Genomic DNA, 25,071 nt, shown 5'->3' with positions numbered 1-25,071 from the left:
GAACAAAAAAATATTAAATAACTAAAAGTCTAAAACCTGGGTTCAAAACTTCAAACTTTGAGTTATATAAATTTAGTGTTCAAACTTTGAAAATATTCTAGTATGTTTTGCTTTCAATTTAGATTCTAGAATGATGAATGATGAATTTAATTTTTAAATCAATGTAGATTGTAGAATAATGAATCATTGAATGATGAATGATATGGATCAATGTATTTGAATATTTCATTATTGATTTTTATTTATTTTATCGAATCTCATGGTATGTATGAATAATTCAATAATGGGACTTGAGTATGTCATATGAATGATGTATTTATCAAAATGAATGATGAGGATGGATCAATGATTCAATTGCCTATTTAATATTTTTGTTCTTTCATTATTGAACATTGAACAATGGATATGAACTTGAATTATATATATATATATATATATATATATACCTTGATGTCTCCCCGCACCCCCGAAATTTCCCTAAAATTTGAGGGTGCTCCCACACGTCCCCCTTGTGCGTCTCCCGCACCCGCGTCTCCCCGCACCGGAGTCTTGGTGGAACATTGGTTTTTCCTACATTAGGTTTTTCCGGGGACATTTGTCCAAAAACAACTGTCTCATTTGTGTATATCTTTCTCTATTGTTCAGTTTCTTGTTTCGGCATATTATTTAAATGGTGTAGGTTGCAGTGTATGTATTTCGATGTTTGTTGTAGGAAACAACAAATAACTTGTTTATGTAAATCTAACAAGTAGGAGAAATATCATTAGTGTTGCAGTAAGAATTCACGGGTTTAAGGAATTTTCACATTGGAGCCTCTTGATGGCAAGTCTTTGGATGGTTGGATATATTCTTATACATGTATGAACATTTTAATGCTATTTTTTCTTTCTAATTTTGTCACATACATTGTTGTTGGGATTTTGCTATAATAGGGCTTATTTGTTGCATCTCTTATGGGAAGTTGTGGAAATTTTGTTTCTGGATAGTGAACGCTTCATGCATGGGCCATGTATAATGAATGAATGTTCCTAGGAATGTTTCATTACTAAAATTCATCTCGACAAGCCATTTATCATACAAAACGAAGTATAAAGTCTTTGAAGTTGCTTTTGCTGCTACCCTAGTGCCCAGCGAAGTTGTCTTTAAGGCCTCCTTGACCTAGAAAATTCAAAGGTCCATAGTCATAATTCTACCTAACTCCAATCTCCCTAAATGATTAGGCACTGGTCCATCCAAAGGTGATCACCTCAAACCTATTTTCCTTCTCCCCTTTCCCCTTCTCTATGTCTAGTCCTCTAGGTCACCTAGGGCATCAATTATCTCCCAATCTAGCCATCCAAATACTTCGATTTTGGTCCACAACTATGCTAGTGTGTCCTCGAGAAGCCCTCCAAATTTCATGAGATTCCGATGATCGAATCTTGAGATATCGCAAGCCCTAGATAAAATAGCAATTCTTCCCTTTGGTTTCCCTTACGCTAGAAACGTCACTGGGATCCTTGCATTGTCTTTCATTGAAAATTCATTCGTTGATCCCTTCCCCCCCTAATTAGGTCAAGCATATCATTGGTTGCTAAATCCTATCCCCTTGACCGAACCTCAAGTCCACTTGGTCCCATGTGGTCCAATGCACTATCAAGGTTAATACTTTGAAGATCACCTAAACCCAAGAATTCTAGGGCTTAGGGATCTCATTTATAAGACACATACTCAAAACCTAACCCTAGAAATTTTCCCAAGCCCTTCCTAAAGAGCCTTCCATCTTGTGTTCCAAGACAAGCAAGCCACATATTTGAGCCTCTTGTGAATAGGCTTCTAGAATCACCCCTCGCCCTATCATTGGTCCATACATTTCATGATCCTTATCATAATGGGTCTCCTCCCATCGGTGAAAGTCTATAAAGAGTAGGGAGCCTTAGCTAAGGTGACACTAGGCTATCTCTCCATTGTTTCCCTTAGCCTAGTAGTAACCCTTCAAGGATCCCCCTTTTAGGACCCTTGCTAGTTTGAATGGTAACAGAGACCATCAATCTTGGATTGAGATATACTGTCGGAGATGTAAGACTACACAGGTTCTCTGATGCCGATAGGCTTGTAACTCTGTTGACTAAAATATCACATCTAGATGTTGCTTTAGTTTGGGATCTACCGTGATATCTTGGATGAGCAGAAAACAAAAGTCTATAGCCCTTAGCACGGCTGAAGCCGAGTACATTGCTACTAGCATGGCTAGCTGTGAGGCAGTATGGTCGAGGAAGATCTTTGGAGAGTTGTTTGAGCATGTGTTAGATACGACAATAATATACTGTGACCATAAGAGTGGGATTTGACTTGCAGAAAATCCTATGTTCCATGACAACTACAAGCACATTTAGATCACATATCACTATATCCAAGATATGGTGCAAAGAGGAGCAGTGAGGCTCCATCATATTGTGACTGATGATCAGATAGTCAACATGCTTACCAAGCCTTTGCCGAAAGGGAAGTTTTCGGTATTCAAAGAGAAAATTGGACGGACGGATGTGACCCAATATTCTCTCAATGTCATGCACTAAGGCCAGGAATAACAGTCGTAAGCCCAGTGAAGGCACTGATGAGAGGGGTGGTCACAGCTGATCAAGAACATTAAGGTATGCTTTCCCCCCTACTTGAGCTCCCAAGTTGGGAATGGAGCCAGGAGAGCTCATGGGTTGGAGTAACTCTTGACTGTAGGTTGTGTGTGATCCTTGTCATGTGTTGACAAGTGGTAATCCCCCTACCATCTAGTCTGGGACTTGTCATAGTATAGCCTAGTATGCATCCTACCCACAAGTTGTGCTTGTCGAGATTGCCATCCAAAGAAAGAGGAAAGACTTCAGTGTGTGTGATCCTTTACCTCTGGTAAGTTGGTTAACCCCCAAAAGTATATGGATGCAAGTGTTCTACCACTTGATTCTTGAAGGTCCATGTGAGAAGATTGGCGGACAATAGGATTATTGTGATCCTTACCTCTCATGGTAAGTGGTATCCTGCCTATTGTCGATCACATATATATTTAGGGTGGTGGATTAATCTCCCCTATTGTCCGTGGCTATAGGGTGGTAGTCGGAGCTCCCTTACGTGATTCTTCTTCATTAGATTGAGACATCATTGTTCCAAATGATACATAGCAAAGATGAATAGAGAGATGAGCAGAGAAAGTAGAGATCTTTTGTTGCAAAAATAAATTCCTCCCTAGCTGAGAGGGAGTGTCCAAAATTTGGCAGCTCAGGGATGAATTTCTAAAAATAAAAAGTCTAAAATAGTATTTCAAAAAATAGAAAGTCTCAAGTATCACTTCCCAAAAATAGTAAATCACTTTGCATCAATTGGTAATCGAATATTATTGATGGAAAATCCCTTCTGATCATCAATCAATCCTAATAGTTCAATTTCGACTTAATCATCAATATTATCATTAATATTATTATTATTATTCTTATGATACTATTATATTATTATTAAAAAGAAATTCAAGTCACTCAATCATGGCTCTCAATAATGTTCTCTTACACTCTCATTAAAGCATCTCATGAAATATTCCTCTTACGCACTCTTTAATGCATACGTTATACTCTCCTTAATGGCATAAGTTACAAAGGCATGTGTACCTTCTTAATGGCATGAGTTACATTTCCTAAATGGGCATATGTTACTCTCCCTCTTGGCATGCGAGTTACTCCTCCTTTATGGCATGGATTCATTGCTCCTCCTATATATATGTGCCTCATTCTTTTTCCCCTCACTATGTGTGCATTGTGAAAGAAGATTTTGAACTTGAGAGAGAGTTGGAGAGAGTTTAAGAAGATTATGAGAGAAACTTGGAAAGTAAGAGCAAAACTTGGTGAGCCAAGGTTGATTCAATGCTTCAGTGTTGATTCAGTTGAAGGGGAGGTTGATTCAGTGTGTGCATCTGTTGCTGCTACTAGTTATCTTCGTGCTACAACCTGTTTAGATTTGGGTCAACTTACTCATTCTCTTGATCTCTCATTGTACTCTATATCTTTGCTGAACAATTGATTTCTAATGGAAGAAGAATCAAGTTGGGTTTTCCCTTGTGGGCTTTGCCCTGGTCATTGGACCTAAATTCTCTGTCTCATTTTTTTCTTGGTTGTCTTCTATTGTGCATTGATTTATGTTCTATTTACAATTTCTTATCTAATATTGCAACGTAAAGAAGTTTTGTAATAAGTGATTGTTATAGCATAGAACATCAAAATTTCAACAAGAGGATAGTGGTTTCCACAAAATCACTCCATTTGGTAGGCATTCACTTCAATTTCATCCATAAATTCATTCGCCCTTGTTATTTTTCCCAAGGCAAACCCTAGTTTTGGTTTAGCTTCAACTTAGTGGCTTATTGAGGGTTTTATGCACCTTTTACTTGTTGGAATATATCTTGGAAAAATCTTTCCCTATACATTGACCTGTGGCCATTCCAACTCTCAACCTATCAATCAAGTCCTAGGTCTTGTGTATCCAATTAGGTCTTCTCAAGGAAAGCGAATTGCATCCCTTTGGAGCCTTGTGCCTAAATAATGTTTTTCCTTTGGAAAACCTTCTCACCTCATATCCTAAACATAGAATACCTATAAGGTGGCCTAGTCTAAGCATCAAGACTCCTCCCATAGGTGAAAATCTGTAAACAGAAAGGGTTAGTAGCAGTGGTAACAGTGGGCTACTATCTCATTGTTGTCACTTGGTCTAGCGATAGCCTTGTAGGGTACCCCTCTCCAAGGCCTGCTAGATTTTGCAGCAACGAGAAGCATTCATGGACCATTCTATCACTTGCTTGATGGAGATTGCCCATTCTTAGAGGATGACATCATAGTGGAGAGATTTTATTCCCACATGTGTGGGAGATTTTGGAATTTTTATTATGTTTTGGAGCTATCTCAAGGTCACCTTGTGAACTTTGACCTAGTTCAATGCTTCAAGCAAACCTTTTAGGGGTTTTATTGTAAAATTATGAAAAAGTGACTTGGCTTCCCTCATATAAATAGAAGGGAGTCACCTTTCATTATTCATCAGCATTCACCCACTTCTTCTTCTCTAAAAGGGTGTGCAATAGCTCGTCTTTCTTCTTGGATGCAATGTGATCTTTCACGGAGCAAATTGTCTTGGGTGGGAGATGTTTGCATGGAGAGACTTTTGAGATTGATTGAAGTGGTTCATGTTCGAATTGTGTATGTTTATTGTTCATTTTCTTCCATTTTACATGTCATATTTCTGAAATTAGGGTTTCTATGTGTGCCATATTAAAGAGTGCAATATATTTTCTTGAAATCTTAGTTCTTTATGGTGTGTAAAATTTGTCTTGCAAGAATCCATCAAAGGAACTTGGTTCATACACTTTTTGAACTTAATCTCCCACATAGAGAAGTTGCTACGGTTTCTAAGAGAAGAATTTCAGTCTTCCACTCTCCTCATACAAGGACCTTTGTCATTGACCTTTCCCTAATTTACTTCATTGCCCAATTAGATAAAGGCACTAGTCTAGTAGGTGTCAATCATTATAAATTTCTCATTCCCTTTTTAATTTCTTGGTAACTAGGGTTAGGGCTAGCTGAAAATCTGCATTTTATAGCAATTTTATGTCCATATGTTATTTCACTATTGGAAGGGATTGTATTTAATAAATAATAAAAGATAAAATCTACTATTAATTTCACATTTTAACCCTAAAATAAGGGTTGACGCCTTGGTATTTTTGTTATCATATGCATTTTCAACCATTTAAAACCATTGTTTACATGACCCTTGCTTGCCTCGATAACCATTGGTCCTTTGTTGATCCTATCATTTATAGTCTATTGTCTAGAGTTGTTATATGTCATTGTGCGCCCTATATCTACATATTATACAAACCCTAACTTATAGCAGCCTTCTCCTGAGTTTTAAACAGTGTTCAACGGGAACGCGTCCCCCAGGGTCGGGTGCACGCACCCCTCGCACCCGGGACGGGGAGTCTCTTGGGGGTGCGTTTCCCCACGCACCCTTTTTGGGGAGTCTTGGGGAGACGCAAGGGGGTGCGTTTCCCTAGTGTGGGAGTCTAGACTCCCCAAAAAGGGTGCGTCTGGGCGTCCCCTTTCAGTGTGGAAGTCAAGACTCCTCAAAAAGGGTGCGTTTGGGCGTCCCCCTTCAAAAAGGGTGCTTTTGGGTGTCCCCCTTTAAATTTGTCTAATAAGACCCAAATTAAAAATTAAAAATCAAAACAATTAAAAAAAATTAAAATTAAAACTAAATAGAACAAAAAAATATTAAATAACTAAAAGTCTAAAACCTAGGTTCAAACTTTGAGTTATATAAATTTAGTGTTCAAACTTTGAAAATATTCTAGTATGTTTTGCTTTCAATTTAGATTCTAGAATGATGAATGATGAATTTAATTTTTAAATCAATGTAGATTGTAGAATGATGAATCATTGAATGATGAATGATATGGATCAATGTATTTGAATATTTCATTATTGATTTTTATTTATTTTATCGAATCTCATGGTATGTATGAATAATTCAATAATGAGACTTGAGTATGTCATATGAATGATGTATTTATCAAAATGAATGATGAGGATGGATCAATGATTCAATTGTCTATTTAATATTTTTATTCTTTCATTATTGAACATTGAACAATGAATATGAACTTGAATTATATATATATATATATATATATATATACCTCGACGTCTCCCCGCACCCCCGAAATTTCCCTAAAATTTGAGGGTGCTCCCACACGTCCCCCTTGTGCGTCTCCCCGCACCCGTGTCTCCCCGCACCGGAGTCTTGGTGGAACATTGGTTTTAAAGGTTTTAGGGAAGTGTGCTGAATTTTAGGCAACTCTTATCTCAGCCTTTTCAAGGTTTTGGTGGTACCTTTTCCTTCAATTATTAGACCTTGCATCACCAATGAGCCCTCCTTAGTTGAATATCTTGTTGGTGACCTTTTGTAGGGAAGCCTCCCTTGTGGGGATAAATTCCACCACTAAACAACTGGAAAGAAGCCGCCGAGGTGGCAATGGTGGTTGGCCTCTTGTTGCCATGAGACCTAGTTGACTAGTGAGGCCTTGCACTAGGCCTATTAGATTTTAAAGTAACATTTTTGGCACGTACCAGGGACGTGTTGAGTCCACTTCCTCCGAATCCGAAGCGTATACTTCCTTTTGTTTGAATGAGCTCATCCCAAAGCCAAGAACAAATCTGCTCATTTGGTGACTCCTTGGAAGAATGAAGCCCTAGTTCTTCATTGATCTTCAAAGATCTCATGCTTTTAGGGTGAAGCAAGCATCTTTTAAGGCAATTGGATTCACCCTGTGGAAACTCCACAATTGCATGATATGCCAAATTCAAGAAAATGACTCCTTGGGATTTGCATGAAATGCACCCTGTTCTTGATGTTAAGGATATTCCTGAATATCCTTATTGTTATGGTACAAGTAGTATAACAAATGTTCCAAAATTTGATGGTGATCCTTCTTCAATCATCGATCATGTGGAAAAATTCCTTAAATACGCTTCGGAGATCAATATGGTGCATGAGGATGCTCTCATGAGGTTTTTCATTTATTCTTTTGGAAAAAATAAGAATGAACGAGTTAACTATTTTTGTGAATCAAAAGGCATACCTTCTATTAAAGTGTTTATTGAAGATGTAGAAGAGGAAGCCGATGAGACGAGTTTCATAGAGATCAGAGACAACTTTTTCAGAGGTCAAAGTCCATTTTCAGAGGTAGAGGCATTTCAAACGCATGTTCATCAGCTTTTGGAAAATTGTTGTTTTAGCAGTTTTCCCCTTTCTTAAGAGATAGAATTGAAGGATCCACAGGTCAAAGGTGATCACATATTTGGGATCCTCCTGACGACACAATGTCAACAAACTTTCTCTAAGAAACATGGGAGACACTAATATTTTTAGCAATTAGGGTTCCAAGGCTCATATCATGATTCTGAGCATATAGTTGGATTCCTTGCAAAAACATCAGATCCAATGTGACTGATTTTAATATTTTATTGACATATCAGATGCTGCTTTTTAGCAATGCCTATTTTTAGGCATGCTATCTTTGACAGTGTTCTCCTAGCACCTCCCAAGATTTTTCGTCTTCTCCCATATTTAAAACTGGGCTATTATTTTTAGCATGTCTATATTTAGCAAGTGATGGAAACCGTAGGTGTACCATTATACTTGCAGATTCACAGGGTTTGTGCATAGAAATCAGACATTTTTCACTGTTTTTGAGTTATTTTAGTGCTGATCCACCAGTTACACCAGATTCTGGAGTGAATTTGTAGCAAATTTGCGAAGTGCAAGTGTTGATTTCAAGTATATTTTTGTAAATTGAGGTTTTTGCATGCTGTTTAGAGATCTAAACACCCAGAAATCGAAGTTTTATTGCCATGTTGAAGCTTCTTACTGTTGGATTTGAAGGATTTTTGTTTCAAGTGAGAGGTATTGTGAAAGAGATTGTATTCAGAACAAAAAACTTCCCTAGCTGATCATTCACACAACTCCCTTCCAGAGTCAATGGCAAAATTTGTAGCAGACAATTTTGGGGTATAATACATTACACAACATACTATTACCTTAAATGGACGTAACTTTAATTTATAACTTAATCATACCATTTCCATGCAAAAATTAAAACATGTGTTTATGAAAATTGCATGTACATTGATCCTATTCAAATGATATTTAGTTTCATGTTTCCTTAAATGGATGTGGTGGGAATACTGCACAAGTTGAGAATAATATGTTCTACTAAAGTGGACAACTGCAACAATAGCTTCGAATTTTGCTTGTCAAAATAATCATACAATCTACTTGATCGCAATTCTTGAACCTCATGCAAGATATGCTTCACTACCATTGGCATTAACTATAAAGGAATCAAGTTGACTATAACAATGCTTAGGGAACATCTTGTGGGAGTACGACTTACAGAAATTTACAAGGGATCAAGACACTATCTTTTCAATTTATTAAGCATGGTAACTTTTACAAAAGGTGGCATTCTCGCATGCATAGTACTATCATAACATCTTCATATTACATATTGCATCTCAGGAAATTTGTTCTACCAATGTTTGAAAATTCAACGCAAAAACATTAAAAATAAAAACAAAAAGTTTTTAAAAAATATGATCATAAATAAATCTTGAAACAAATTTTCATGACAAAAAGTGAAGAACTTTTCCTTACAGAATATGAAATGTGAAGTAGAGAATTCTCCAAATCCACAGTTCCATGGAAAAGCTTTGTCAGAAAATGTGTCCCCTCTTCCATAGTACCCATAATGGTGATGCAAGCCCCACCATTGTATGCAAGATCAAAGCTGTTGACACCATTTACATGAGAAACTTGTCAACATCATGTATCTGCACACTTTTACAATGCTACAACCTTCCAATCTATTGAATTGATACAACAGACAGTATCTCATTATTCAGGTTCAAACTAATGTTCTCACACAAACTATTTTTCTTCAGATTAAGAGTTGCCCCACATATCTATAGATATTGTATGATGTCATAATAAGCATCAAGAAAGTCATCCCATTCTTGTTTAATCTAGAACTTTTGCTATCACTCAAGTGCAAAACCAAGCGTTATCCCTCATTTTGCATAAGGCTATACTAGAGAACTCTTTTCACTACTCATGATTTTTATCACAAGGGCAGGTTTACAGGTTGATGGAGCTTTGGATGGCCTAGAGGTCGTGATTTCACTTGATATGGCGATGGATATCTTGATGATATTGGCTTGGTGATTTCTTTCCTTTTATGTTAATAGACTTGGATATGGAGCCCCTATGAACAGGTGGATAGTTGTTGATAAATGTTAATGTGTGACTCTATTGGAAAAACACCCTAGCATCTTTGGGCTTGTTTGACATTCCATGGGCATCTTGGTTTGGTTAACATCATCATGTTTAAGAGCACTTGACACTTTGCTCCTATCTTTCCCTTGCCTTCATACTTATTCAAGATGACATGGTATTGGCATGGTTAGAGGCTCATTGCATTAATGTCCTGTCTCTCATGTATGTTTTTCACACATGGATGGTGTTGATTTCTGGTAGCATCAGATGTGCTCTAGCCTCAAGATTTTGACGGGAGGCTAGGGCACATGCATTCCACAATACCCAGAAGTCGTTTTGGGAAATTCCACTTGGAGGAGGTTTAGTTAAAATTATTAATTATTTTTAGTGGATGCCTAAGTTTAAACTTAGGAAATTAAAATAATTAAAGTGTATTAATTACACGGGTGTGAATCCTCTAGAAGAAGACAAGGATCAAGTCAAGATGATCTGAGCCATTGATTAGAATCTAATTTGGGTCGTTGATTGATTAACGAGAGGATTATAAGAAGAGGCTTGATGGGCATTTGGAAAACACATTGAGTGAGAGATCAAAGATCGAATTTCTCAAGAGAGCAGCGTAGCAGTTGCCAGAGAAGTCATCGAAGAGATTTCTTGCAGTGAAGGGTAGAGATAGTTTTCCGGTTGGAGAATTTCCTGATCCAGGGATACATTGCCGAGGATGCAGTGAGAGATCTAGAAGAGGTAGCGCAGAGCCACGCTGGCCAACGTAGAGCCATGTTGAGGCAACGCAGACCCTAAGAGGAGATTCGAAATTTGCTAGAGAGCCGAGTTATAGAGCCAAAAGAAGGGGTGTGAGACCGGAAGGGCAAAAATTCGAAGTTCCAGAGGCAAATCGACTAGCAATAAGGGTGGCGCAGAGCCTTGTAGTTGTGGCGCTAAACTGTGTAGGTTGATGCAGAGGCATCATAGAGATAGTTTAGGGCTTGCTATCCAGAGCTTGGATCAGTATCGAATCGCCAGTGATAGTGTGAGGTATTTCTCACTAATTTCTTTGCCACTCAGATTCTCTGTATCAGATAGCCAGTAAGGCATCCAAATATTGTATTCAAAAACTACTGCATAATAATTAAAACCCTTAGTTGTTGCACCGGTTTTCCCGTATTGGGTTTTTCCGGGGACATTGTCCAAAAACAATAGTGTCACTTGTGTGTGTGCTACTTCTTTCTTGCTCATTTCTTGTTTCCGCATATTATTTATGTTGTGAAGGTTTCAGTTGTAATTATTTCAATGTTCACTGTATCATAGTGTAAATAACCTAATTCAGTGGGAGAAATATAATCAGTTGTTGAAGTAGGGAATCGGGTCACTGATTTTTCACAGGTGGGTGGCTTATGATGTGAAGCATGCTTTTATGTAGATCATTGTTATGAACAAAGTTCTCTCACACACAAAATGTTCAAAATATCTGGAATATGCAAATACCCATAAGGATGAATAAACTATATATATATATATATATGCGCGTAAGTGGGAGTGCCCATTCATAAAGAGTTATGACATTCGAGATATGTCCTTCCATAATTATTAATAATATTGTATTAATTACTATTATCATTGTTATTTATGTTTATTTTATACATTTTTATGTTCATAACATTGTCTTCCCTTTAAAAATGCTTTGTTCTTAAAGCATATTGATTGAAGGCTTGATATCTTTTTTCTTTGTCTTGTAATGTTTTCACAATTTTCCCAATTCTTGGAGCTGTCATCTCTGATGATACAAGACGCTATGATCCTTTGATTAATGAATAAATTTGTTGAACCAAAAAATGATCTAACCATCCCAGTTCAATCTTTTGTGGAACTTCCCACTTACTTGGTACTTGAAATTGTTATCATGAGACTTGATAAGACTAGTATTAATATCCTTCGAAAGATATGTTAATTGTTTTCTTTTTGACTGATGTTGATACCTTAACTAGTTAATGTACTTGATCTTGTGATTCGAAAGTAAATTAGGTGCCTTTGTAGTGTTTTGTTGCTTTGCTTCTAGAGTTTTATTTTCTTTAGGCACTGATGTTGCATCATTAATTATTGAGCTTTTATTTGTAAATACACTCAAAAATTCTATCATGTACTCCAACATATGAGTTTGTTTTTACTTCAACTGGTTTGGCATCTCCTTGTGTTGTGATATTGACTATATATGTATTCATTCCTCTTACGTCAACTTGCATTTTCACATCTAAAGATTCCAATGCTTCCCTTTTAATAAGTTGTACTTTTTTTTCCAGTGACCTCTTATCCTTATTAAGCTTCTTAACTTGGGTAAGTAATTTTTCATTATGGTCCTTGAGGCAAAATTTTCTTCATTTTTGCCTGTGAAAATATTCCCAATTTCTTTTACATATTTTACAATGCCCTTTGATTTTCTTGAATGATTACCCTTGAGATATCTTTAAAGTCTCTCGATATTACCAAATTTGGTTTCAACATAGTTTCTGTGAAAATTTATAAACTGAAATTCTACTGCAGCAACTAATTTATTTCACCTACGTACTATTCACAATAAGTTATTTACGAAATCCCTTCAACAAATATTAAAATAAATTCTACTGCAATTATCACACAATTACCTAGAGAAAATGTACATCCACAAGAACCAATCACATCAAAAAGTTGTTTTTGGACAATTGTCCCCGAAAAACCCAATGTGGGAAAACCAGTGCAGTAGATGAGGGCTTTATTAATCTTCAACAACAATTGCTTTTACAAGGAATGATTTTACAGAGAAATTGAAAGAAAACACTTGAGGCTTTTCCTTTGAGGCTTTTTGACACTTTGGAGACCCTGCTCTCACTCCTGCATCACCTCTGCATCACTCTGCGTGGCCTTGAGTGGCTCTGTGTCTCTCCTCTGGACTACGTCTCCCACTGTCCCTGCGTTACCTCCTCCTAAGTCACCGCCTGTTGTTGATGCCCTCCTCTTCCTCCACCCTGCAACTCTCCCTCTAAAATCGATCTCCTTTACTTGAGAATCGATTTTCCTAGAGATACTAAGTATCTGTCGATATGTCTCTAAATGATCCTCAAGGCTTCTCTTATACTTTTCTTGTTGACGAACCAACAGCCAGATTAAGTCTCTAATCAACGGCTAAGATTAAAACAAACTTGATCCTCGTCTCTTAGAAGCTTCTCACCCTTATCTTTATTAATATCCATTAATATTTTTATTTTCCTAAGTTTAGACTTAGGAAACCATTAAAAATATTAATTATTTTAATAACTCCTCATCCGGGTGGAATTTCTCAAAACGATTTCTGGGTCTTCGAGATCTCATGTGCCTTAGCCTCTCCTCCAAATTTCAAGGTTAGAGCACATCCGATGCTATCAAAAATCAACACTCCCTCTTAGCGAGGAATGTGCTCTAACAATGCTTCACTATAGAAGCATCACATTGATCTTCTGCATCGGTACCTGTGTTGATGCTTGGCCTGCTGCCTCACATCCCCTGCAATGTTGCTTCCTATACTACTGCCCATGACACTGCCACTGCCATTGCCACTGCGGCACCTGTACTGCAGCTCCCTCTCAACATGCTGCATCATGCTGCCCATAGCACTGCAACTGCTAACTGATGCACTGCAAATCCTGACACTTATCCATTTCTGCTACTGAAATGGATTCTTTACCATCCTCATCTTCTCCCTGAAATAAACAAACTGTGTTCTTCCTAAAGCCTTAGTGATGATGTCTGCCACCTGTTCTCCTGTAGGAGTGTACCTCAACCGTACTGCTCCTCGTTGGACACAGTGTCTGACAAAGTGACACCTGATATCAATGTGCTTCAACCAATCATGAAATATTGGATTCTCGGAGAGCTTGATGCAACTCTAATTATCACACATGTCCTAGTCGCTTCCATTCTTGTCCTGAATAGATTCACAAGCAATTTCCTAAGCCATATGGCTTCACACAACGCTGTGCTAGCGGCCATATATTCTGCTTCAGCTGAACTCAAAGCCACGGATTTCTGTTTCCTACTACACCAAGAGGTCATTCCTAATCCAATGTTGAAACAGTAACCAGTTGTACTTTTCCGATCTATTGAACTTCCAGCCCAATCTGCGTCAGTGAACACACTCAGCCTGATGTCATTGCCTCTAGTGTACAATAGTCCATGCTCGACTATTCTTTGTATATACCTGAGAACATGTTTCGCTGCTGCCCAGTTTGCCCTCTTAGGTTCCACCATGAACTGACTGAGGGTGTTGACAGCGTAACAAATGTCTGGCCTGGAATTGACTAGATACATCAAGGGCCCTATAAGCTGCCTGTATAAGGTGGGATCAACGTCTTTATCTTCTAATGCATCAATCTTCTTCCAGTTGGTGATCATTGGAGTAGCCATAGGTCTACAGTCTTGCATCCTAAATCTCTTCAAGATTTTTGTAACATATCTCCCTTGTCCAAGGAAGATCTCACCCTTCTGCTGCAAAACTTCCAACCCCAGAAAATAATGCATCTGTCCCAAATCCTTCATGTTGAATTATGTGGCTAGGTTCTTTTTGCAATCTTTGTTGAGCCTGGATGATCCTGTCAGGAAGAGATCATCCACATATAACACTAGGATTAGAGGCTCATTCTCTACGACAAGATAGTAGAGATTAGGGTTTGTGTCACTCTTGACGAACCCATCTTCGGCAAGTAGCCATCAATTCAAATGTACCATGCTCTAGGTGCATGTTTAAGCCCATACAAAGCTTTCTTTAATCTGCATACATGAGATTTCTTCTCATGTGTCTCAAAACCTTTTGGCTGTTCAATGTATACTTTCTCTTCTATTACTTCATTCAAGAATGTCGTCTTGACATCCATCTGATGAATCTCCTACCCCATCTGTGTTGCAAGAGATATCATGGTTCTAATAGAAGTATACCTGGCTACTGGGGCAAAGGTTTCTTCGTAGTCTATCCCTTCCTTCTAAGCATACCCCTTAGCCACAAACCTGGGTTTTTATTTCTCCACACTGCCGTCTGCAGCATATTTGACCTTGTAGATCCATCTCAAACCTACCATTGATCTGTCCTGAGGCCTAGGTACCAATGAGTTTATTTTGATATTCATCATAAGAACACTGTGAATAACTTATTTCTGAGTTAATAAGTAGAAGAAATAATATTATCACTACATTAGGATTTCTATTTTGAAATTTTCCGATAAACCCACGGCATGGACACAGCCATCCATACAGAAGGAATTATGTGTACAATCATGAATAGCTAATAACTCCACGCAGCAGAAAAATTGGGAAACAGTCATGTTGGCGCCGTGACATAAAAAAATTCAAAAATCCTCCAAGATTAATGATTGTTTTTCAAATTTTCTCTCTTAGAAGCTAATAAAATCTCTATTTATGGATGTTTCGTAGGTTATTCACAGAAAAAATGGTGATTGAATGGAAAGAAAGAGATCATGAAGCAGAAGATTAGGAGGCAGCCCAAGATCCAAATTGCATAAGAGCTCTTTGGGAATGTGGACTACTCAAATTCTTCTGTATCCCTAGGATTAGGACCCAAATTGAATTACTGCAACATTTGGTTGGATGATGGGATGTAGACCGCCAACTGTTTATCATAGGAGACCAAGAACTTGAGATAGATATTGTAGACATCTATTTCATCATAGGTTTGTCCAGAAGGGGACAACGCATTCAGCTGTTTGGTTCTCATACTGGGGGAGAGAGTATAGATATGTTGATAGCAAGATATTCCCAGGCTCTCGAAAAACAAAGAGTGGGAAAATAGACATAAAAACTATCACAAATCTCCTGCTGAGAACAATTCGTCATACCATGGCTCGAATAGCTTGAGCTTAGACCCTACACGAACGACCAAGTCTCACTTCCAATATGTAATACACTGTCATAGTCCCATAGTATTTAACTGGTGCAATGGGTTGTTAGTCAACATCAAAGACCAACTCACTAAATGCAAGACAGGGAGATTGAAACAATTCGGGTATGGATAGATCTTGGTGACGTTCTTCCTAGAACGTGTACCATTATTCAGGTATCAGTGGATAGAGATGGAGGCTCCAGGACCCAAGTAACCACGATTGCTAAGGTGGGGTGAGTTGATGCCTCGTCATGGAGGTGGTCAGCAAATGTCTTTTCCTCCAGCATTCTTTGGATGGCTGCGACAGCAGCTCATCATGGTAGATGATTGGGCTTATGCCAGTACAGATTTTCAGGGAGATCCCGACCTCCCACTTCCACCTGGCACATAGTGGACTGATGCAGGTAAAATCTATTTTTTAAGTTTTTCCAAGTTTTTTGATGTTTTTGTTTTATCTGAACTGAGATTTGAGACATGATTTTTGTAGATGTTGGACCACAGAGACCTCCAGGGGTATCTCTGATAGCTAGGAGGGTGGCTCGGCAGATCAAGGATACACCTTATGAGGAGGGAGTTGATCCAATAGTAGAGGTGGAATGCAACCTAGAAGCCTTGACAAGAGGCATTCCAGAGTATGTGACTATTGATGAGGTACCACTGCGGTACTAGAGGCATACCTTAGGAGTGTCAGTCAGAATGCACCGGTTATTGAACTGAGTTATTAGAGTTATTTCATGCTACCATGAGCACCATGTTGGCGGATAGCCATATCTCTAGTTTTCATTTTTTGTACTTATGTAGGCTCGAGAAGCCATGTGTCTCAGAACACAAATTTTGATATTTTGATGTAACAAACATTTTGCAAAGTCTATATATATATAGATACATGTTTTACCTGTTATATCTATTATTGCTAATATGTGATGGTTTTCTTTTTACATGCGTCGCAAATGTCTATCTAAAATATGATTTGCCAATGTGTCTATTAATGTATTTAGATATCTTGGAATATGTTGATAGGTAATGTAATCAAAATTTCTTAACAACAGACGAACATGCAAGTACATCCTTAAAATATTAGGGTTTCTGACGGAATAATGCCTGTTTAACTGTAATACAATGAGTTGTGAGTCAAGTTTAACAACTAATGCCCTAATACCAAGAGCAATAGCTTCCGACAATAGTTCGACAATTGCACTATATTCGGAAATATTGTTAGTTGTATGACCTAGACAAATGCCCTGTAAAATCACTAACTCACCATTGGGAGCATAGAGTGCCCATGCAGCGAAAGAGAGATTTCGTGTACTACGGCAAGCGCCATTAGCGAAACCGATATGAGGAAGAAGGTTCGTTGACATTTGCAAACCAAGTGGAACACGCAGTAAGCAGGGAAAACATGTTCGCAAAAATGCAAACATTCACACCAAAAGACAACACACTAATGAAACACACACTAATGTACAAGGTATCTATGCAAAATCTAGGCATAATAATTTTTGAGGTAGAGCCCATTACAGGGGTTCAAACAACTGATTTCCATCATAGACAATTAAATCGTATGCACACTTTTGTAATACATGTTTAACGATGTAGGGTCCATGTCACATAGGTTCGAATTTCCCAGTGCCTAATTTGTCATTAGCTTGATCATATAAGAGGACTAAGTCACCTTTTGCATATACATGAGGGGTCATAGTTTTGTCATACTGAATTTTGACTCGTTTTTCCTGAGACTCAATTACCAATGTGGCAATTTGACGAGTCTTGCGAAGACGTTCTACATAAAGTAACCGTTCTTCCTCATGCGAAGTACTAGGGAGTAATTCGACAGCTAGTTTTAAAGATGGATTTTGCATTCGATAGGTAGGGTGGCTTCCAGACCATAAACCAATTGAAAAGGTGTGAATTCGGTCGCCATTTTGGCAGCGGATCAATATGCCCATAATGCCTAAAAAAGCATGAGATGACAGTTCTTTTTGTGCATTCCAGTGGTTCGTTGAAGCATTGTGACCAAAACTTTGTTAACAGCTTTACCTTGGCCATTGCCCTGTGGATAATACGTAGTTGAGCTATCGTGACATAAGCCCAACTGAGCAGTTAGTTCTGTCATCATGTGATTTCATAAATGGTGTTGGCTTGTTGGGGCCTGACCCAGGTTTAGAGGTGATTTAACCAAACAAATCCTGGTACTACTGGCCCATTCAACAACAGTCCGCAGAGCGTGGACTGAGGTCTCACCCGAAGTAGTATGGGAGGGTTCTAGAACCAAGTTTCCGCACCCTGGAGATGTCTGATGAGTTCAAGTGGTCTGCGGTTCGACCTTGCGTGCACGTCGCTACATGCACTTACCCGTACCTCGCAGCCTGAGATGTTGCCTTCGCGCAGCCCTACTCGGGGGCTGAACACTGTTATTACCCAAGTCCTTACTAGTATTCCACTGTTAGTTTATTAACTTAGCCTACTTGTATGTGTTAAGTTATACTTAGCAATGTAAATCATTCATACAAGTGCGCGCAGTAAATAAACAGTTTGATTGCAATTTATATCAACAGGGAATAACCCAAGAACAACTACACGAGATTAAGACAAAACTTCTCTTTATTATTATCCTCCTCGGTTACAGACTCGACTCCACCCTACGCACTCAGCTGCAGGGGTCCGCGCACTCAACTGCGGACAACTAGGCCTCTGTGCACTCAACTGCGGACAACTAGGCCTCTATGCACTCAGTTGTAGAGCCATCTCCTACTCTACGACCCAAGACATACTTAGACACTTAGACTCTTGCTCTTTGCCTCTACTTTTCCATCTATTCCTTCACTACTTTTACACTTAGAGCCTCGCTCTATTTATACAATCCCACAGTCCGCGGAACATGGGTAGGCCGACATTACATTTACAAGACTAGGGCGGACAACCCTGTGACTCTATCATACATTTCGCGCTCCGTGCCCGCAATTCGCGGAGACTTTACAACAATATTGGGTCAAACTTGGGCTTTGAACCCCAAAACATGCCTTGGGGGGATTCCATGCACAACAAATGGGACCCATGGTCGGTGACTATGGCTTGCAGTACACCAAACCAAACTATAACATGGTTGAATAGAAACATAGTCGCAGTTTCACTGTCAGCATTGTAGGTAGGCATCGCCTCGGCCCATTTTGTAAAATAATCTACAACTACGATGATGTATCCATGCCCGTCAACCGAGTAAGGTTTACAAGTCATAAAATCAATGCCCCATTTGGAAAATGGGCCAACGGTGATAACTGGGTGTAAAGGAGCAGGTAAGGTTCGTTTTTTTCGGTTGTAAATCTGGCAAGCATGAAATTTTTGGACTGCAAGAATGCAATCTTTGAAAATAGAGGACCAAAAAGAACTGACGCAGAGGATGTTGAGCAGTGGCATATCCTGACATATGACCGGCACAGGCTCCAAAGTGGCAATGATTCAAAGCTTTCTCAGCTTCCTCATGCATTAGACACTGTCAAAGAACTAAATCCACGCCAAGGTGTTATAAGGTATCCCCAGTAATGCGATAGGGTTTGGACTGGTACCGGATTCGACACCGCTCAGAGTGAGATAACTCTGATCAAAATCTCTGAGTTTGGAGATATATGATGATATCTCCATACCATGGATCGTGGGTGCTAATAAGGAAGAGAGATTCATCATGAATCAACTCATCAGATACAGCAGTCATGTTTGCAGAGGGAAGGTCACAAATTAATTCAACAAAAACAAGTGATTTATTTGACTTAGCTTTGGTGAACTCTAAGTCAAACTCCTACAGGATGACAATCCATTTGGAGTGTTTGCCCCCAAGCAACTGACGAGACAGAATATAGGTCAACCATGGGGGATGATTCACCATTTTTGGGGTAAAAAAGTAAAAAGATTAAAAAATAATAAAATAATAGAACTACTTTTTCAACACATATTTTCAACTTATCTCCCTAAGGTTTTACTCAAATTTCGAGCGGGAGTATTCGTTGGATGCAAAATTTAATTCCTCATCCAAGGAGTACCCATGTTGCATACTTTCGATGGACCCTACTAGACGAAAAATGAGAAATACATGAAAAAGCGTGATTGCAGTCACATTTTTCATGTATTTCTCATTTTTTGTGTAGCAGGGTTCATCGAACTATGCAACATGGGTACTACTTCGATGAGGAATCAAATTTTGCATCCAACAAGAATTTTTGCTTGAAATTTGAGTAAACCCATAGGGAGATAAGTTTAAAATACGAGTTGAAAAAATATTTTTTTCTTTTTTCCCTCTAAAATATGATGATGTAATCTAATATTATTTTATTATTTCCACTATTATTTTATAATTTCTTTAGGAGGCCCATTTTAGACCTCAAAACTCCCCTAATACCAATGGTATTGTCAGCGACAACCAAGTACAGGATATAATCACGATGGTAATTCGAAGGATGCAACAACGGTGCATTAATGAGTGCAACCTTCAAAGCATTAAAGGATTTCTGAGCAATGTCATCCCAAAATGAATGCGACTCCTTTCTTCAGAAGGCGGATAAAACACTTGGCATGCTCGGCATAATTTGGGACGAAACGACGACGAAAGTTTGCCTTTCCGTGAAAACTCTAGTGTTGATGTAAGGAAGATGGAGGTGGCAAATTGACAATGGCCTCCACCTTGAGAGGATCAATGTGGATGCCTTCTTTGGAGACTATGAAGCCTAATGAGGATTCAATCAGATATAATAGTGTCGGCAGCGAAGACAATCACCTGAAGGTGAGTTGGATGGTCTTGACGTTTAAGCGAGTGTGCAGGTAAATCATCAAGATATGGTTGAACAATGTTTTTATTATCGTGGAAAGCATAAGACATGGCCTGTTGGAAGGTTGCACCAGTGGTCTTCAGGCCAAAAGGAAGTTTTTTGTCAGCGGAATTCCCCCAAGTACAGATAAAGGCAGTCTTGTGTTGATCGGCAGGAAGGATATTAATCTGATTATATCCAAAGAATCCATCCATGGAGGAGAAAATTTCACTCTCGACACATTCATCGATAATGTAGTCGATAAAGGGAGTAGGGTAATTATCCTTAGCACAAGCTCGATTGGTATCTCAATAGTCAACACAGACTCGTATGGTTCCATGTTTCTTAGTAACCGGAACGATGTTGGAAACCCAATCTCTCAGTGGTATAGGGTAAATAAAGCCAGCTTTGAGAAGTTTTTCAACTTCACCCTTAATGGCAGTTGCCTTCCTTGGGTGCACCGAACGAAGATGTTGTCGCACAGTGTTCGTGTCCGGATAGGTGGGGATGTCATGCACCACAATACTAGGATCAATGTCAGGCATCTCTTCGCAAGACCAGGCGAAGACATCACAAAATTATTTGAACGGGCCTGTATAGTTCTTAACCTCGTCAGGAGAACAAGAAGCCCCTATGTGAATGTTTTCGACAATCCCAGGTTTAACCGAGATTTCGATGAGAAGTTTTTCAACTTCACCCTTAATGGCAGTTGCCTTCCTTGGGTGCACCGAACGAAGATGTTGTCGCACAGTGTTCGTGTCCGGATAGGGGGGGATGTCATGCACCATAATACTAGGATCAATGTTAGGCATCTCTTCGCAAGACCAGGCGAAGACATCACAAAATTATTTGAACGGGGCTGTATAGTTCTTAATCTCGTCAGGAGAACAAGAAGCCCCTATATAAATGTTTTCGACAATCCCAGGTTTAACCGAGATTTCGATGGGCATGGTTGCTGAAATGTTCCCTAAATTTCCTTTAGACAACACTTCATGAACCAAGATAGGTGTCTGAAATGGAGTAGTCGTTTCAAGGGAAAGTAAAGTACCTAGACAAGTAGGAATTATCCAAGGCTAGGAAGAAAAGAGGGACGATGATGAATATCATTCCATGGGGTTTCTTCAAGAGACATGACTTCAAGGATGCTTTCGTAAGTAAGAAACGTCTCATTCAAAGGATCTTCGGAATCAGAAGAACCAAACCAAGGAGTTTGTAGATACGAGTCTAGGGAAAATCTCAATCGATCATGCATTATAGATGCAGCAGCGGAAACCAAAAGGACAGTTCGATAAGCTGGTTCAACAAGGCTAAGCGGCATGGCGTCACCAAAATTATCGATCTGGTCAGGACTAGGAATGATCCATCGACCATCGAAAGCTTCTAAAGTGTTCAGAGACTGGTTGAGAGGAGGGGAACCAATGGCTTTCCAACATGATATGGACACGATGCATGTGAAGCCTCCTTCATGAACAACAGTCCGTTGGATAGTCTTACCCATAACAACAACTTGTATGAGAAAAGCAAGTTGAGGTGGCAGGCGAGTAACATGGTTTTCAAGATCAAAGGTAATCAAACTAGAATCTGCGGGATCAACTCCTCTAATTGCCGATAGCAAAGCCTTTCTGTTGTGATGGACACATCTGAAGGACTTCCAAGGCTGACATCGTCGAGGGTGCCTGAGCCAAGGCTTCTACAATACTATAGTGTTGGGCAGCTCGCACATTCAGATTATAGGAGGATTTCCGAAGAACACGTTTAGGTGGTGGTCGGATTATGGAATCAGTGCTAGGTTTCTCAATATGGAGAGGACCGGAACTGAGTAAAGTGGAGGAAGAGGGTACATCAGTGGTATCTTTCTCCACCACAGGTTTCTCAGGAGGCAGATAATCTTTTGATCTCGTGAGTACGAAAATCTGTTCCGAGCCACTCATGACACTTGAGAGTTCCGGAGGTTGGAGTGTGGGGTTGGTCTACCAATTGTGTCTATTGAGACGGGAAAGGTTCCTTCAGCATAGTTGGCATCCCTGTAGTGCCTTTCAAAAGACGACTTACTTCAGCACGTCGGGGGCAATCCTTAGTGTAATGATCTTCATCACAAATAAGGCAAGGATATTTAGGCTTTTGTTTGGGTGTATCGTTAGCTAACAGTTTTTGGGAATCCTGTTTAGGGGTATCTTGTTTAGCTTTTCCTTTACCCTTCTTCTTACCTTTCGAGGATTTATCTACTGCGGTAGACTAGACAACATTTACCTCTGAGGCTTTACCAGGATTCTTAGGATTATCAACAGTATTGGAAGTTGTAGTGGCCGAAGTAGATTTAGGTTTTGAAGAAGTAGCCAGAGTACTACTAGACCACTAAGCCACATATCCAATGATGCCATCGATAGGTGGTGAATCTGTGGGTTTGGAAGATGCAGGGCTAGTCGAAGGTCATTGGGCACCAGGTAAGAGTTCATATAATGTGCCAGATTGTGAATAAACCAAATCCAAATACTGGGCACGGGCGATGGCTTGTTCCTCAGTCACACAACCACCCATGGCTATGTCTTTAGCAATAGGAGGGATGAATGATTTAGTGAACCATTTAATCAAAAGTTGATCCGAGATATCGAATTTGATGAGACGATGCCTACACCTCCATTCATGGATATGATCAGAGATGTGAGTAAAATTCGTTTGTTGCAAAGACGTTAAGAGATGGGTTCTAGTTTCATACCGGACATGCAATTGAAAATGGGTGAGGAAAGCCATAGCCAAAGTATTGAAGTCTTGGAAAGCACTGTTGATTTTGGGTAGCATCGGATGTGCTCTAGCTCTGAAATTTTCTGGAGGGGCTAAAATACATGAGAACTTCAAATACTAAAAATTGTTTGGAGAAATTTGACCCGAATGAGGAGTTATTAAAATAATTAATATTTCTAATGGGTTCCTAGGTCTAAACTTAGAAAAATAAAAATATTAATGGGTATTAATAAGAATATGGTTGAGAAACTTCTAAGTGACGAGGATCAAGTCTGTTTTAATCTTAGCCATTGATTAGGGACTTAATCTCGGCAGTTGATTCATCAGCAGGAAAACTATAATAGGAGGTTTGAGGGTCAGCTGGAGATACACTTGAGAGATCAGTCAGTTCGATTTTTCTGGGGCGTGGTTTGTTGAGAAAATCGAACAAGTGATTTGTTGCTGTGAGAGGGGCAATAGCAGAGAGTTGGATCGGAAGGGAGTTCCGAGCCAACGAATACCAGACAGAGAGGCAGCACAAAGGCCTACGCAGCCCAGGAAGGGGCTTACACAGAGCTCACACAAGCCAAGAGGGTTCTTGCAGTGGCAGTGCGAGATAATCGTCAGGAGTTCAAGATTTTACTAGGAGTTCGATGTTCTGAGCCAAGAGGTCTGAAGTTGAAGCTCCTGTGAGAAAATAGATCCAGCAGGGTAGTGACGCAGTCTCCCAGAGGCAAGATGCTAGCCCACACAGAGCAGATTGTGCTGGGATTTTCGCAGTGCTTGCTGGAGTCAACCATTCAGTGGATCAATTATGACTTGGAGAACGAGGTAAACCCTCATATGTATTTCTTGTAGCCAAGATTTCTCTAAAAGGTTAGCCGGTGTGAGAGGCAACCTATTGTACTCAAATTCTGCTTGCTTAATAATCAAACCCTCTATATGTTGCATCGGTTTTCCTGCATTGGGTTTTTTCGGGGACGTGTTGTCCAAAAATAACGATGTCCCTTGTGTGATTGTCTCATCTATTTTTTCAGTTTATGATCTATATGTTAGTGTAGTTTGCAGTAGTGTTTACATCACTATTTATCTAATTAGATAAGTTGTTGAATGAAATAACAAGTAGGAGATGTTAAACCAGTAACTGCAGTAGAATTTCTGTTTGTAAAGATTCAGAAATTTTCACAAGCACCACGAGGGAGCTCGATATACCATTGGCGGCAGCGCCCATTAAAGTGCGTCGGAAAAGACTTAATTAGATAGAATCATCCACCCAAGAGTTAGAGGAACACCAAAGGTGATAAGTCATAACGTGTGCTTGGGGGTCTTCTCCAGATTTACCTTCGAACTTGGGGCAATCACTAAGTATTTTTGGTTGGTAACGAAGGCCAATACAATGAGTGAAGTATTGGGTCATTCGTAAGCCTTGACACATCTAGCAATTCCAACGTTGCCAAAAATGGCAGTTGTGGGTTGTATGGAGTATAGGGTCTCTGGTATGTACCAAACTGAGTATTCCAACCTTGTTGAGTTTGTGTATGCCCCCACTGTGTGGATTTTGTCCATAAGGCGATTGACCATATGGAGGTTGACTATAAGGAGATTGACCATAAAGAGGTTGACTATACTGAGTCTAGTGACCATAATGGACATATGGAGTTTGCAAAGCAAATTGACCATACTGTTGTTAGTAAGGTCCTTGTTGCATCTGTTGCAATTGTGGCAACGGTTGTTGGTATGATCCATGTTGGGATTGGTACGGAATCTGTTGTTGCGACTGTGACCTTGATGGGGTTGAATAGGAACTCATTATCG

General features: G+C 39.3%; 1 protein-coding gene across 1 annotated transcript in view; it reads right to left on the bottom strand.

The window, feature by feature from the left end:
- The window catches only part of LOC149161942 (cytosolic endo-beta-N-acetylglucosaminidase 1-like), a 210,865-nt gene that overhangs the window by 52,055 nt on the left and 133,739 nt on the right, over positions 1 to 25,071 (bottom strand). Inside the window, exon 3 of the mRNA XM_089437086.1 lies at positions 9,223 to 9,355. Within this exon, the coding sequence (XP_089293212.1) occupies positions 9,223 to 9,315 (93 nt within the window). The 5' untranslated portion in view covers positions 9,316 to 9,355. The remainder of the gene's footprint in view (positions 1 to 9,222; positions 9,356 to 25,071) is intronic.

This window comes from Pinus tabuliformis, chromosome 5_2, assembly GCF_031772625.1.
Source record: "Pinus tabuliformis cultivar Carrire ecotype Pingquan chromosome 5_2, CPIR1, whole genome shotgun sequence".
NCBI classification, from domain to species: domain Eukaryota; kingdom Viridiplantae; phylum Streptophyta; class Pinopsida; order Pinales; family Pinaceae; genus Pinus; species Pinus tabuliformis.
Note: the sequence above shows the minus strand (reverse complement) of the source record. Positions and strands in the feature narration are given on the sequence as shown.